We start from the raw sequence: 15,720 nt of genomic DNA on the forward strand, positions 1-15,720 counted from the left end.
ATGTGTTGCTTATTCACGTATACACGGGCATTAGCGAACGGTTGTAGGTGGCTGACAGTGGCTCGTCGAACAAAAGTGTACTGCACGTATTTGATAGGAGGTAAAGTTTTCTCACAAAAATACCTGTACGAGCGTTAATAGCGGTCGCAGCGTCCTCTTATCTGTTCGTAAAACATAAGTAATACTCTATCCTTTAATTAACGATGCAACCGCAGGTACGTTAGTTGAAAGTCGATGTTGAATCGCGAGTTTTGCGTTGTGTGTACGATGTTGCACTGCCTCTACTCCATAACGCCGTGAGACCTAGTTTGCATGTATCGTACAGATTTTCTCTGGGATCTCGGTTTTCCATTTACTCGTATCACACAACACCGTGAATCGATACTAATAACGAGGTGATTTACCCCTTGCAGATCACCATACGAGATATTTCCACTCGTAACTAATTATCATACGAAAAATGGATCCTGGGGGCCCTCCTGAGGGGGCCCCTAGTGACCCCCTGGATATACCAGGCATCGACAAAGTCGTCGATGTCACTGAAAATTGGCACTCGGAGCACAATACTTCTCCCCCGATCTCTGATCAACCGAGGAAAGTCAACAACAACAGGCTGCTGTTTCTTACTGTAGGCAATTTTCAATTGTTTCAAGTTTCTAGTGTTGATTCTACCTCTCAGGCTTAAGCAAGTATAAAACTGCAACATTGAATAATTGACTTACGTTTGCAGGTCGAATATGTTGAAGACAACTCAAAAGATTACTCACGAATATTTCCGACGTACGAACAGGTCCCTTTTTCCCCTCAAGCATCATCCCCACTTTCTGATTTTGAGCACCGAGTAAGTCCATTAGATCCGAACATGAGTTCTGCAGCTCGGTATTCGCCTACTCCTGTCCAACTCCCACCATCCCCATTCCATAACTCTGTTGTTGTTCTTCAAGGACCGTCCTCACCTCTGATTTCTACCTCTGATCAAAATGTACGACCGACAATTAATTATGTCACACAATTGGCAGATCAATCTGCCACACAAACTGTTGTCCAGGCTGATACTGCCTCAGATTTTGTTGTCGCAGGCAACGATGAAGGTCTTGATGCGGGAGTTAGCGGTGAATTGATCTTGATGCAAGGTAAAGATCTGTTCTCAGTTGAGCTCATTGTTATCTTCTGCGTTAGGCATAGCATGCGTGTAAAATCTATGGAAAATGAATCACATTGTATTCTCCATGAGATTGTGCATTGATTAATCATTAAAACTTTACACAACTTAATGGGGTTATTGCTTGGGCACTGAAAGCTTCTGGTTATTATTCCTAATTAAAGTTAATCCTTATCGATACACACATTAAATGGTTACTGGCTTTGATGCAGGTGCTGCGCCGGAGCTGGAGAGTTCCACAGCGCCACTGATGTTAACTGGTATACCAAGTGCAGATTTTGCTTTGGCAAGAGATTTTCTTGTCACTCATGAAGAGCAATTGAATGCAATGAGTGGATATAAAAATCAGAACCTAGATATCGAAGAGACGAAAATTGCACACCTTGAAGTCAAAGTTGGAGATGATTCACAGCTAGCAATGCATCCGCAAGAAAGTCCCATTGGTCCAGTTCTTCCTGATTTCAATAAAGATAATGTGTTAAAGACGTCTGCTGACCAAAAAGGAGTGCGAAGATCCAAGAGGCAAATTAGTGACAAAAAAGCATTGTGTAAGTAGATGTCGACGTTCATTGTCAAAGAACAGAATTTATTTAAAGAATTTCTAAACATTTCTGTGATTCTTGGAAACGATGTAGGGTGCAAGAAATGCGATGTTGGTTTTGTTGACGCTGACAATTGTACTCTACACAATGTCCAGACTATTGCGGATCAACCTGTTCCATCAAGAGCTAGAGCAACCTTGCCTGGTTCATACCTTACGATAAATAAGTTACCCGCATCAAGCACTGTACAGGGAGGACCAGTGTATGGAGTTTTTGCCAAACGCAATATACCAAGACGCACTCAATTCGGTCCCATTGAAGGAATTTTATGTACATATGACGGAATAATACCACAGAATACACTGCCTCTCTTGTACCAAACAGATGATGGAGAATTTTTGAAGATAGACGTTTCTGACGAAAGTAATTAACTATTTGTGATTCATATATTATTACTTCAAGCTTCAGTGTAGGCAACCAGAGAGATGATGTTAATCAAATCTTTGATCATTTTTATTTTTCTGGTGAATCGTGTTGTCCTGTATCGTTATATAAACTTTTCATTGTTATGATTCTTTAATTTATTATCAATGTAGATGCGTCAAATTGGATGCGCTTTGTTCGACCTGCGTCAACATATAAAGAACAGAATTTGGTAATCAGTCAACAAGGTGAGGGTATTGTATTTCTTACAGTAAGAAATATCTTGCCAAAAGAAGAGCTGAAAGCAGGACCGAGTATTGAATATGCCAGTTCTAGAAATCTATCAATACTTATACCTGATTCGAAGGATGAAATAGGTATGTACTTACATATTGTTTTCACTCCATTAAATTTTACGAATAACACTTTTACGTGATTAGATTTACGCTGTGCAATATAAAAGTTTAACGATTAAAAATGTATCTTGTTATCCAGAATTAAATAATGAACGGAATCCCTGGCCATGCTTTGAGTGCAATCAACGATTTCTTACATCAGAAAAACTTCAAAAGCATCTTAATGTTCACGATGGTCCAAGAATTGATGTTAAACCTCGAAACAAGTGCAAAAAGATTCATACCAGTTCGAAGTAAGAACTAATTTCAGTTTTCACAACATTTACTATTATGACTCAGAAAATTATTAGTTCTGCATATTTTTCTTGCTCGAAAATTTAGATACGAGTAATCTCACAGAGGTAACTAAGATTACTTTTCCTAGGCTCGGTATATAAATCTTACATGCTAAAGTCGAAAAATTAAACCAAAGTACTATATTTTGCTATATAACAATTATAAACTACAGTATTTTCATATGGAGAAGATAATCGGTACCTGAATATACGATATTAATGACTGGTAAAAATATTTTGTTTCAGAAAACTCTTCAAAATTGTTGATGGTCAAACAGTTCTCTACACGTGTCCATATTGTTCGAAGGTTTTTCCTCGAAGTTACAGTTTGAAACGTCATTTGTTAATACATCCTGGAGCCAAGGCCCCCCGTTACGAGTGTCAAATTTGCAGTGAAAATTTTCTGCACCCTTACAACCGGAGTCGGCATATAAAAATATTCCACAGTGGAAATTCTAATGAAAAAGAAAATAAGAAACAAAATATGTCTGAATGGAAATGCCTCAATTGTAATTTGATATTTGCAAAGGCTGTTCTGCTTGACTTACATACACTAATTCACAATCCCAATAATGTCAAAAATGAACGCCATCCTACCAGCTGCCCGCAGTGTGGCTCTGAATTCGAGAAACAAAATGAGTTAATCAAACATGTCGCTGAACATGGCAGACAACAAGCACAAAATACCACAAAGCAAACTCCTTTGGCACCTTATAAATGCTCCATGTGTTACAAGCGTTTTGCAACCAAAGTGCGCTTACAGCAGCACTCCCTTGTTCACGGTGCTGATGACAAAAAGCCACTGCCGTGTAACGTTTGTCTGAAACGGTTTATGAACAACTCTGCACTGTCGTGTCATCTGAAAACACATAGAGGTGAGGAACTTGAAAGATAACATGAAAAAAATAATGACCTAATCGCTTTCCGGTACTTACATTGCGAATTTACTTTTCAGAAGATAAACAAATTTTTGAATGCCCAATGTGCAGACAATCGTTCGACCAAGTCTTAATGTTGAAAGATCATATTGAAACTCACCGCACTGAAGACGGAATCTTTAACTGCCCTCATTGTCCTAAATCATTCACTAAGTATTCCGTGATTCGAAAACATATCAGAGCCCACCACTGCGAAAGAAAGCACAAATGTCAATTTTGCGCAAAACGTTTCCCCACTCTAGACAAATTGAGAATGCATTTGCTACGTCATTCCGATCATAGGTATGTGCAATGTTTTTGTCCTACATTGAGAGGTGAGGTTTATAGATGCTGTATGTGATTTTTAAAATCGTAAACTATATCGTATTTATATACCACTTGATAATGGATTTACAGAGAATTTCATTGTGCCAATTGCGATAAACAATTCAAAAGAAAAGACAAATTGAAAGAGCACATGACAAGAATGCATAATGCAGAGCGAGAGAGTCAGCAGCAGATGGCTCAAGGACAACAAGCAAAAAAATTTGTTCCCAAGGTATCACAGATTAATTTGACAATATATTCCGAATGTTTTGTGCATTTTAATTAGGTGATTTCTGAAGAAACGAAGAAGCCAAATTATATTTTATCGCAGGTCAATCCAACTGATTATAATCGTTTTGTCTACAAATGCCACCAATGCTTGGTGGGTTTCAAAAGACGGGGTATGCTTGTAAATCATTTGGCTAAAAGACATCCGGATGTCCCTCCAGAATCTGTTCCCGAATTAAACTTACCGATTTTAAGACAAACTAGGGACTATTATTGCCAATACTGTGAGAAGGTATGATTAAATACTCTTATTAAAGTTGTTTCGAGCCACCTATTTAAAATCATTTGCTCAACTATGTTATCTGCCATCATCAGGTGTACAAAAGCAGCAGCAAGCGGAAGGCTCACATTGTAAAAAATCATCCTGGTGCAGCCTTACCGCCAAGTAATCGTCGTAAAGAATCGGATGCACCTGGAGTCCCAAATCCAACGTTCAGTCAAACTGTTGGCAGCATTACTACAACTCCGCAAGGGTGTCAGTGGTGTCATAAGCAATACGCGAGTAAGGTAATTACGTTACTTTGTTCAGTACTTTCCGGAAAGACAGCAAAATTGTTGGCATTGGTATTGTAAAAGAGACTTTGATGGTTTATAAGATTTCTTCACATGTTGACAGGCTAAGCTTCTACAGCATCAACGCAAGAAGCACCCTACCCTGATGGAGCCTGCGTTTCAAGTACCTCGTCCTCGCAACCGTCACACTCAAAGCCAGAATCTTGACTCTACTATAACTGACAATAATTTTCTGATGTCCGATTACATACAAGCGTACGATATAGACACAGATTTCCTGAAACCAAAAGTAATTAAGTTAGTAGAGGGTGTTGATCTGATTGGAAATGGTCTAGACATGGTAGGTCAGCAGTTTTTACGTATGCGCGATATACGTTGAAAATGATGAGTCAATTTAATTTGGGGTCCTAAATGAATAATGAGATATGAATCTCGTGAACGTTGTGCACAGGCAAAAGTTAAATTGTACTTTATGCTGTTGTTGCCAAAAACCAAGGGTGTCGTCGCTGCGAATACCAGTGACGATATTTGACCTGAACTTTGAGAAACAGATTGTTGGCGCGAACACGAAATGTTAGCGCTCACCCTGTGAAAGGGTGGTTTCTTGTTGGATCATTTCTAATGATCAGAATTTCTTCGAGAAGGTTGTCAGAACGGAATCAATAACAGGCAGAACTTTTCTCCGAACAGACTGACGTTCTGTGAAGCATTATTATATGGTATACATGTATGTGTATAGCGAATTTGTTCTTTTGAACTTTATCGCCAGAAGGGGCTTCAAAATTGAAATGAAATGACAATGGATCAGTTATTGAGTGAGAGATATATATATATAGAGAGAGCGAGAGAGAGAAAGCATGAGTGTAAGAAAGAAAAAGAAATTGAGACAAAGAGTTAAACCGAATTATTAATAAATTTCAAGTGCAACTATAATAATGATTTCACACGCACGCCAAAGATTATCGAGTGACAGTCATTGATTGTTGAAAATGCGGCAGTTGTATAATCAAATTGTTACACAGTGATAGTCCATTGTAACACTATAGTGCTAGGGATGGAATTAATATTGACTAGTGTTATTTGTTTCTGTCACAGTTTCATTCTGCAACTCCGTCTATAATTGTAACCAAAATTTTCATCTCTTCGCAATATCTTCGCATTACTTACAAGTCTTTTTTCTTGCTCGTCTTTCTCACAGTTATTTTCACTAATCAAGATTTATATTATCGTTTAACTGCTGCATATGTAATTCTGAAACAAAAAGAATTAATGATAGAAAATTGTCTGTTTTTTTCTTGGCTGCTATTTGAAACATTAAATTCTCAGACGAACTTCGATAGATTATTACACTACAAGTATACAAATGATACCCCATCATAATCTTGTGCTCGAATCAAACATGGTTTCACGTTTTGGGAGGATATGAATCTCTAACTGGACTTGATTTCAGTAACTTAGTTCGCCTGTTGCATCACAAGTTTCTCATCATAAGAATTCATCGAACTTTCAAATATTTACTGTTCTCAATTTAATACTTGGCTTTAGTGAAGAAAAAAAAAAAAGAAAAAGAAAATAGAAAAAGTGAATCACAACTTTTACACACATATATACCTGTATTCATAGATAAATATTGAATCGGAAAACCACTGTGCAGGTATCGTAATAGCTATCGTGTACGCACACCAATGAAATATTATATGAAGGAAGAAATTAAAGTAAAACACATTTTCAGATCAAGATGTAATCCGAAAATTAATGCAATAAATTTCAAAAATTCATTAGTGTAACTTAGGAATCTATTTTTTTCTCATAGTCTCTTTACAGTTCGCAATAAAGAATAAAAAATCAGCACTTCTGATTTTGCCGCAACTAAGTGCAGTTCGCGTAATTAGCGAGGTAATAAGTAATTCGAAAGTATTGTCAGTCCATATTTCACATTTTCCATGTTACATGACTATACGTATAACATAGTTATCTTAATGTGAAGATTTTTTCTAGTATCGTGATCGTACAAACCTTTTCAGCTGCAATGCTTCAATACAGAAGAAAAAAAAAACACAATAGGCAATATTCAGCAGCAAATCTGAATTCTACTTCTCTCACTAATTGCCGTTAAGTTTATACTTCCGTCTAAACGATCGAAAGAAAAATATTCGTCGAAAGAAGGCAATGAAGGAAAATATATATAACTACATTTACAGAATTTGATAGTGTTATAAGATGATCCAAGGAAACATAATACACGTTTACATACTTTGGTTTGATTAACGTGTGCGAATTTGACTGATCTTTACTGTACCCATACCTCGTGATAATTATCCTGTTCGTTTCGGAAAAAACGCAAAAACGCAAAAACCTTGACCAATCAACGAGTGAAATTTAAAACTTGTGACTAATTTCTCCATATCTCCCGTATGTATAGAAATAATAATAATGATGATGATAATAATAATATAAGTGTCCAATAATAATACTTCCTGGTGTCTAGGAATGCAGAAAATATTAAATTACGTATGTAGGAGGCTCCAACCGTAGTTACAAAGAAATGAGAACAATACGGTGCAGGGGATGAAGGCAACAGCATCGAAAAAAAAAAATTATTGATAAAACGGAGAAACAAATAGCTACTCACACTGATATCGAGAATATATACACTGTCATTAACTCTGTAGTTCACTATGCCCAGCGACAATTTCTTATTTCTCATATATTTATTCCTTTCGTATATTAAACGTACGAAGTATGTTTCATGTACGATATTTCCGGATACACGAGTATGATTGTATATTTGTTGACAATACTGAGAACATGGAAAAGCACATTGTAAAAACCATTGAAATAAAGTTATTTAACACTACTGTAATAGCTGTTTGGCTATCATTACGTTATCGAGTCTTATAGATATTTATTTCTAGGTTTCGTAAAATTCCCTGGTGGGAAAAGTGAACCATAATAGTCGTATAAGTTATTCACTAAATTGTCGGAATTTATCTTTATTTTGGCTAATTTTTTTTCACTTTATACGATTAATATTTTAAATATCATTTGGATATTCTAATTATTTTCTCCATTCTTGTGACATCTTACTTAGAGGAGTTCTTTGTCTCCTGTCGTTCGTTAATTTCCTTATCGCAACAAATTTTATTATCCGTATCATCCAAACTAGGTCCACTTGCGTGAGTGTAGCGAAATATCGAACCGTCCTTCAGCTGCAAACCGTGTTGCAAATTTCTATGAGCTCGAGCTATGCGACTGTGTGAAGTACCGCTTCCAAAGACGCCTTCTTCCAATGCAATCATATCGATGAGGCAGGTGAAAATTGTCAAATTTTCATGCGGCACCTTTGAATCAGGAACAGTATTTCAAAATTGACGAGTTTTAATCAATACATTTGATTTTACGATTTTCCGTGGCGTTTAATTAACCACAAAAATGTCGAAAACTGTGATAAATAAATAAATAAATAAATAAAATAAATGTTATGTTGTAGAATATATATCTTATGAAGAAAAATGTCCACGGTACCTCAAAGTAAAGAGACTTCGTATTTATGTTTACATCTTTAGTATCTTCTTTCTGGATTGATTGTTCGTTGAAATTATGACTATTCTCTGCCATTCTGACGCTTTTGAACGTCATTGCAATTTATTCATGCTGTCTGCACTATGTTCACTTTTTTATTCACGTGTTCAAGTTTTTTTTCCCCACCCCGTTTCTCTCAACAACATTGTTTACACCACCGTGAAACGTGAGAGTGTCTCGATATTATCGCGATATGAGAAGGGTTTGAAAAAAATATCAGTATTATATTTTTAATCCCAATCCACTATGTATGGCATACATTTCGTGAAACGTAATTATTTTCATTTAGACGCGTCAAATTGATGATCGAAAATCGCCGTTGTAGGAAATACTTGACAACGAATTTAAATTCGAATAATAATATAACCGGGGCTCATATCTAACCGAACTTTATTATGACACCGTTCTACACGAGATTTACTTTATAATATAGTCGGGATTTTCATACACTTTGGGAAGAAACGTATAATATTCATTGTCAGTACTATAATACATTACTTAAAAATATTTTATAGTTATAAATTGGAAATTGCAGTAGAGAGTTGTTACTTCCTTACATGCAAAATAACTTACGATCGAGTCGATTTGTATCATTGCTACATCGGCAATTTCTGCAGTTATATGGGACCTGTACCTAAGAGATTCTAATTTTTGGCACCGGTCATTTTACTTTTGTGACTATAGCCAGCTGGGTGAGTGTCACGCTTGCAACTTATATAATACCATAAATACTGTGCGGTGGGTAATTTTTTTACTGCTGATATTCTTCAATGCAGTGCCTTTAACAGATCTTTAGCAGATTTTTCAATCTGATTTTCAAAACCGTAGCATGAAGATCTGAAATCACTTGTTTGAATGTAAATCATAGGAGTGGAGAATTAATATCTAAACCCTGCAGAAGTATGTCGCATTGGGGTGGTCCTTATTTAGGGTGTTGGCGAACTTTTTCCATGCCATCCCCCAAATCGATTCTAAATGATTCAAAAGCAATTCTCTAATTTATTCAGATCTTTATTTCAATTCTTTGTATTGTCCCAGTAGGATTTTTTCGCCATAAGAATAACATGGAATTTTATGACCACTCGACACTTTGTTCTTTTCACTAGGGCAATTTTGGCGAGAAAAATCTGAATCAAACGGGGATTTATAATATCGCGGGTATATTCAACTCTTTTAGAGGATATTTTTTCCTTTCTGATTGCTTAATCGCTCAATTATTTCCAGCAAATTTCAGAAAGAAAAAATATCTTCGAAAAGAACTAATTGTACTTGACAAATCCCCGTTTTATCTAAATATTTCCCACGAAAATTTCCGGAAAGAAAAAATGAAGTGTAAAGTGACGATAAAATCCCGTGTTATTCTTACGGCGGAACAAAACCCTCGTGGGACAGCACAAGGAGTAGAGATATAAATATGAAAAATTTAGAGAGTTGTATTTAGATCATTTAGAGTCGGTTTGAGAGGCGGTAAGGAAAAAACTGGTCGACATCCTGAATAAGGACCACCCTAATCTCGCATGTATCCTTTTGGATCAGTCTTGGCTATAAGGCTCTTTAAGGCCGGTCACTTTTTAGAGTCTGTGCATCAAGTCCCCGGGAAGTCAGCTCAAAACTTTTCGCTCGCAATAGCGAGAGGGCCGACGGCGCCGGGTTTGAAGGCCGGCTGGTGATGAGGGGTCGTCGAATTCGAGGGAGTTCCACCGCCCCTCTGCATCTGGGCGGTTTCGTAAAGCGTTTTCTGCATCACGGCGAGGGACACTTTGTTCGCTGAGAAAAAATCCTTCATGGAAATCAGCTCGCCGGACAACCGTCTTGGGGTCTCCGAAGAGTCAGGTTCCCCGGCCGAGCTGTGCATCGAGTCCCTGGCGCCGATTTTCGTCGGCCTTCGTCGGGCGCAGTAGACGGCAGAGACGGAAGATCGCCTCCTGGGAAGACGGGGTGCGGCCATTCCGCCCCCGCCGCATCGCAGCCTCTCTATCACCCAGTTGAGCCCCTGTTTTATCACGATCGAGGTGACGTTGAGCAGCGAGTAAATGCAGCAGCACCCTGTCACCAGGAAGAAGAAGTTCGCCAGCCGGTACCAGTGCACCAACGGATAGTTCGGCTGCTGGGTCGTCACGAAATCGCCGAAGCCGATGGTCGCGAAGCTCACGAAGCAGAAGTACAAAGCCTCGAAGTAACTCCAGCCTTCCAGAGGCGCGTACACCGCCGCTGCGCAACAAGCAATCCCGCACGAGGCCAGCGACAAGTACAGCATCACCCAGTAGACGCTCGGCTTCCAGTGCTCCAGACCCACGTCGTCGTCGTCGTCGTCCAGGATGTCGGGAAGCGAAGCTCTCGCCCGGGTCGAGCCTCGCGATATCCGTCTCGAGGCGAGCGTCGTTTTTCGCAGACGTTTCTTCAGCCGTCGCAAGTGGATGCTGCGCAGCACCCAGGCCAGGAAGGTGATTATCCTCTCCAGGAAGAGGTTGAAGAACAGGATACCACCTGGCAGGGTGATATTTTGAGTAAGAGTGACAAGTTTGCGACCACGGTTTAACGCTGGTTTTCCTTTTTTATCTGGAGACAAGTTTGGAAGACGGTCAGTCAAGTGTCTGCGGATCAGCGGAGCATAAATTTTTTAACTATTACCGTTTCAGTGACTTCGAATATTCTTTACCCTCGTTCGGTTTTAGATGCGGATAATCAAAGAACAAGGCGACATTTTCAGACCAAAAATTGACGGTGAACTTATGGGGGGTGCGATACATATATTCCCCACGTCTTACCGGAACAGCCCAAGAATCCGTAGAGAACAACGGCGACGCGTCCAGCGGTCGTCTGAGGGGCGGTGCTGCCGTATCCTGTAAAGGAGATGGTTAAATATGGGTCAGTCGAGGCGACGAGATAATTTAAAACGCTTATCTCGCCGAGTGGAGTTCTCCGCAATACACGATCGCGCGACATTCTCTTGGTTTCGTTGTGTGCCCGGAAAGCCGCGAAGAATAGAAGCTAAGGAGACGCGGAATGAGCGGGTGTATTTGTGAGCGTGCAATTGCGGGCTGAGGATGGAGGCATATTAGCATCTCGGAATCTACCCTCCTACATTCCCACGCATCGCGGGTCGCCGACCTGACGGACCTTTCTTGCCGTCATTATAAGTCGATTATAAATTATATTCTTCAGCAGGAAACTGAAAATACGCATGCGGCCGGAGGATGAAGATAAAAATTACAGAAAATCCACCAGATGGATTGCCAGGTGGATATAGGCGTGCGTGTGTGTGTGGTAATAATAATTAAATTTCGGATATTCAGTGAAATTAAGTAGGTGAGATTAGGGGGCTTATCAATGATAATATTTCTCGCCTCATCGCAAAACGAAAGGCTTGTAAAGATTTATTTTGAGGAATAATCGTTTGCTTAATGGACAAAATATTATTACTAATTCGCTTGAACTGAAATTTGAGTTTCATGCGTACGATTAATTTCGATTTCTTTCTCTAATTGTCGAACAAAAAAAGTCTGCGGTACATTTAGCAAAGAGTAAAGTATTTGAATATCGTTCGATTAATAAAAAAAAAATGTCATTCGTTCAATTCAGTGGAGCACGCTTTGTGATTTTTACTAAATTATTGAAGAATGACTTTTAACAATCTTTGTGAAACTTCGAATGAACTAAGAACAAGATTAATGACGAAATTTTTAACGCTCTGATTATATTTAATAACAAAGTGATCGTGTGGGAAGACGAAAGTGTTAATTTTTTTAGAAATTCTTACTACGACACTTCTCAAATTTTCAAACCTAATACTTTCACACTTTGTTCAATGATTTTTCAACATTTTGCAAAGTAAAATATTACTCCGATACTGTAATATCCTACATTCGAAAACTCGTTTTAAGCCTACCAATTTAAAGATCAAAAAATTCCACAACCCAATTCTCCCATTCAAGGAGTGGTGATAAATGAGTCGTCAAGAATTAATACATTCTGATTTCTCACCGATCGTCGAGACGATGGTTCCAACGAAGTGAAAACTTCCCGGAAAGTCCCAGCGTCGCCGTTTGTTGATAATGCCGGCTGACGAAGCGTTTCCGTAGGCGGATAGAAGTTCGTGTAACCGGTGAACGGCTTCAGATCCCGGCTGAAGGTGTTGTTTTCGAAAGTTGTGATAGACGCGCCAAAATTCAGCAGCCTGAAGATGACGAGTTGATTCGGTAAACAAAGAAAGAAGATATATAATAGAAATATTATATACATATATGTATGAACCGTTGTAAACACGTTGCAGGTTGATTGGCGTTTTGTTGCTGTAATTCTTCCCATAACATTTCTCAATCCCCGATCCATTACCCCGACGGTTATTTATATACAGGTATAGTACACAAGTGTATATCACGCATGTTGTACTTATTTACATTCGCGTCCAGAAGTATACAGCCCTGCATGATTACGTCAGGGATTTTTATCTCCTCGCAAAGAATCGGAGCAGCTCGATTTACGATGCCAAGTCACTGGCGCCAAGTTTTTCTCACCGCATTTTCGGCAACCGTTTGAACCTTAATCATAATCTATCATGCCTCGTGTGGAATTCATGTCACGTTTCATCGCCGTAAACAAACTCTGAGATCCTTCTGACATACGCGAGTTCGTACGCGATTGAACTAAATCGCATGATTGCAAAATTTCGCTTTGTACCACCGAGTAACCCGAGTATCCGTGAAACAAGAAATCGACGATGAGCTTATGACGTGTGAATAATTATTGAAAGGCGGAAAAATAGTAGATAGTAAGTATAGGACGCGTTTTCGAGAGGAAGTGAGGAGAAGACAAACTTCCATGTGGCGTAAGGGTTACATGTGCAAAATTTCGCAACGTCAAATTTCGCGTGCATTCGAATACGGGGGAGCGAAAAAAACGAGGTAATAAATGTTTCACTCCGATTTTGGGACGCGGTACGAAACGTTTTAGGAAAGTGTCCCACCTGTCGAACTTCGAGGTCAGCTTCCAGCCGTTGAAAAAGAGCGGCACCGGCGAGCATGTAGGCGGCCAGGACGCCGGCTAGCAGGACGAACCTTGCGTTGTCCTCCGCGAGGCCTCCGCACATGCACATCCCCGATGACTCTCATCGCTCTGCCCTGAGCGGACGAATCGCATCCCCTCTCCGCGTTTTTTTCCTCCACGTGCACAACGACGGCCACCGTTGAACCGGAAACGCGCAAACTCCAGATCTCGTCAGCGATGTAAAGACGTTCACCAAGCACCTATCTTCTAGGTGGTATGCGGGGCGAAGAGCTCTCTCTGCGGACAGAGAGAGAGAGAGAGAGAGAGAGAGAGAGAGAGAGAGAGAGAGAGATAGAGATGTTTAGTAGAAATAACAATCGGTTCATCAGTTGAACTAAAATAGATGTAGGTTGAAGGATGGATGTCGAGGGCTTGGATCGTGTTATAGACGCCCACTGTATCAATCGAAACGAGAACGTGTCAGAGATTAATGAAATTCTTCAATCAGATAACTGATCGTTATATTCGACAAATCGGATTCTGCACTTCGCTCAAACCTGGCACGTTGAACGCGGATGTCGTTTATATCGGATAGGCGACATCACGTTTCGCATTGAGATCAAAATATATGGTACATGTTTGTGTATATATATTTGCTTCTACTTTTGACTTTGTAGATTTATCTGCTGATATCCCGAGGATTGCATTCGAAGAATTGGCATACCTGTAAGATTTATTGCCGTTACCATATTCGCAAAGCCGTTTTAGAGATCGTAAGTACGAAAGTGGAGAAGCGTCTCACGTGAAATTTGTTCAAATTCCAGGTCGCGACGAATGCAAAGTAAAATCTAAAAATATGGCGGTATTAAAAGAAACTGCAAATCAACGGATTTGAATTTTTTCAAATCGCAGGTTACCACGCGAAAAAAAAGAATTTGTTCAAACCGGAATGCAATTGTGCTGTTGTAGTCTATGAACCAGCAATATCGATCACAGCTAATCGTGACCCAAATTTGAAAATGTTTCCAATCACATATTAGATGCTCATAATTTTATGATTTTTACGCAAATGCCACCTTCAAGTACTAGAATATACGTACGTAGGTATAATACACATTTGCGGTTCACGATCAATTGGCAGACAGTATTCAGTTTGCGTGGGTGCTGATTAGGTGCACAAGGTATACTCATTGTCAGTATACGCGTACGGATGTATGTACAATGAACCTGCAGAGTCCGTGAGAACGACAAGAACCTTATTATAACGCTGCTGTGTAACCGACGATTAGAGGCTTGGAATACATTATACAGAACGGGTAGCGGATCGTCACAGATCATTATAATGTACTTCTCTGACTCGTTGTACCTGATATTTCACACGTACTTAGCCACGGACTCGTGTTAAATTTTTCTTGACTGCAGATTATTGCGGGACTTGAAGAAGATAGACCGAGGACGGATTTGCAGGATATATAGTTCGCGAAATATTTCCCCATGTGAATGAGGGTGAAAAATAAAACCGTGGATAAAAAAATGTTAATTTATAGACCGTATATGACGAGCCGACCGATGTGCGATGCTTTTGGCGTTGCCAAAAAGGGTGTAGTTTTCTAGGGCAATCTCGGGGGGCTGTCATTGAAAGTCTGGGATCCTTTGAGCCGTTAAAAATAGAAATAGATCTTCGTTTGCGGGCATTGAGCGCGTGTCCTCGTCCGCGAGAGAAGAAGAAGCGAAAAAGAAGCGGAAGAAAAACACGAGTGAATAGAAAAAGAAGAGGAAAAATAAAACGACAGTTTTAGAGCCGCTGGGAAAAGTAAACGTTGGGTTAGATAAAGGAGATAATTAGCCGGTGGAATGAAAAGTGCGACCGAAATGTCACGGCGTTGCAATGCGTCAAAAATAATTCCCCCTCCTTTGCTCGCAGCTCGTGTCTTACGTGCTGTCGCAGCTATTATCGTTTTATTATTTTTCTTTTCATTTTGCTTCTCTTTTTCTTCCAAATTTAACACCAAAAATAGCACAGACGTGTGGCTTGTCTTGAAAGATATAGTCATTTAAGTTACACCGCTGCATCCATCGCTCACATGCACAGATATTACAATACTGTGTTAGATTTTTTTAACTCCCTTATTTTTGATATTTTTAAAGCAAATCAAGAAGGGCATTAAATAAAATAAATATACGCACCAATCTCGGATTATTCTCTTCTTTAAAATTTTTTTTTAAACCGATATCAAAATCGGAACAATTATCCCGAATATACGTGCGAAGAGTATAAGTTGAATCACG

At 39.3% G+C, this 15,720-nt stretch overlaps 2 protein-coding genes across 8 annotated transcripts; one reads left to right on the forward strand and one right to left on the reverse strand.

Moving 5' to 3' along the window:
- Nucleotides 1–34: 34 nt before the first annotated feature.
- Nucleotides 35–6,498, forward strand: LOC124215249 (PR domain zinc finger protein 10). 6 transcript variants are annotated; one of them, XM_046618398.2, is made up of 13 exons: nt 35–100; nt 414–628; nt 731–1,133; nt 1,375–1,710; nt 1,798–2,127; nt 2,301–2,504; nt 2,623–2,776; nt 3,065–3,693; nt 3,774–4,038; nt 4,153–4,294; nt 4,373–4,582; nt 4,666–4,857; nt 4,967–6,498. In XM_046618398.2, the coding sequence occupies exons 2-13, from the start codon at nt 461–463 to the stop codon at nt 5,240–5,242; spliced, it is 3,309 nt and encodes a 1,102-aa protein (XP_046474354.1). In that variant the 5' UTR covers nt 35–100; nt 414–460; the 3' UTR covers nt 5,243–6,498. The 6 variants fall into 6 exon arrangements, with proteins under 6 accessions (XP_046474354.1, XP_068990665.1, XP_068990666.1 ...); XM_069134564.1 differs by having other exon boundaries at nt 4,394–4,582; XM_046618399.2 differs by having other exon boundaries at nt 89–163.
- A 368-nt stretch (nt 6,499–6,866) lies between these two features.
- Nucleotides 6,867–13,722, reverse strand: LOC124215252 (potassium channel subfamily K member 13-like). 2 transcript variants are annotated; one of them, XM_046618404.2, is made up of 4 exons: nt 13,412–13,719; nt 12,430–12,622; nt 11,214–11,288; nt 6,867–10,932 (listed from the first exon to the last, which is right to left on the reverse strand). In XM_046618404.2, exons 1-4 carry the CDS (start codon nt 13,538–13,540, stop codon nt 10,052–10,054), a joined length of 1,278 nt encoding a protein of 425 aa, XP_046474360.1. In that variant the 5' UTR covers nt 13,541–13,719; the 3' UTR covers nt 6,867–10,051. The 2 variants fall into 2 exon arrangements, with proteins under 2 accessions (XP_046474360.1, XP_068990668.1); XM_069134567.1 differs by lacking the exon at nt 11,214–11,288 and having other exon boundaries at nt 13,412–13,722.
- Between the last annotated feature and the right edge of the window lie 1,998 nt (nt 13,723–15,720).

Source organism: Neodiprion pinetum, chromosome 3 (assembly GCF_021155775.2).
Source record: "Neodiprion pinetum isolate iyNeoPine1 chromosome 3, iyNeoPine1.2, whole genome shotgun sequence".
Lineage (NCBI taxonomy): Eukaryota > Metazoa > Arthropoda > Insecta > Hymenoptera > Diprionidae > Neodiprion > Neodiprion pinetum.

Bases quoted from the DNA above. Each gene is read 5' to 3' on its own strand.
- LOC124215252 (XM_046618404.2), bottom strand. From the start codon at position 13,540: ATGTGCATGTGCGGAGGCCTCGCGGAGGACAACGCAAGGTTCGTCCTG. The intron at 12,623-13,411 runs GTGGGACACTTT...CGTCATCTTCAG, and splicing joins CTGACCTCGAAGTTCGACAG to GCTGCTGAATTTTGGCGCGT. The intron at 11,289-12,429 runs GTGAGAAATCAG...TCTCCTTTACAG, and splicing joins AACCATCGTCTCGACGATCG to GATACGGCAGCACCGCCCCT.
- LOC124215249 (XM_046618398.2), top strand. From the start codon at position 461: ATGGATCCTGGGGGCCCTCCTGAGGGGGCCCCTAGTGACCCCCTGGAT. The intron at 2,505-2,622 runs GTATGTACTTAC...CTTGTTATCCAG, and splicing joins TGATTCGAAGGATGAAATAG to AATTAAATAATGAACGGAAT. The intron at 2,777-3,064 runs GTAAGAACTAAT...ATTTTGTTTCAG, and splicing joins AAGATTCATACCAGTTCGAA to AAAACTCTTCAAAATTGTTG.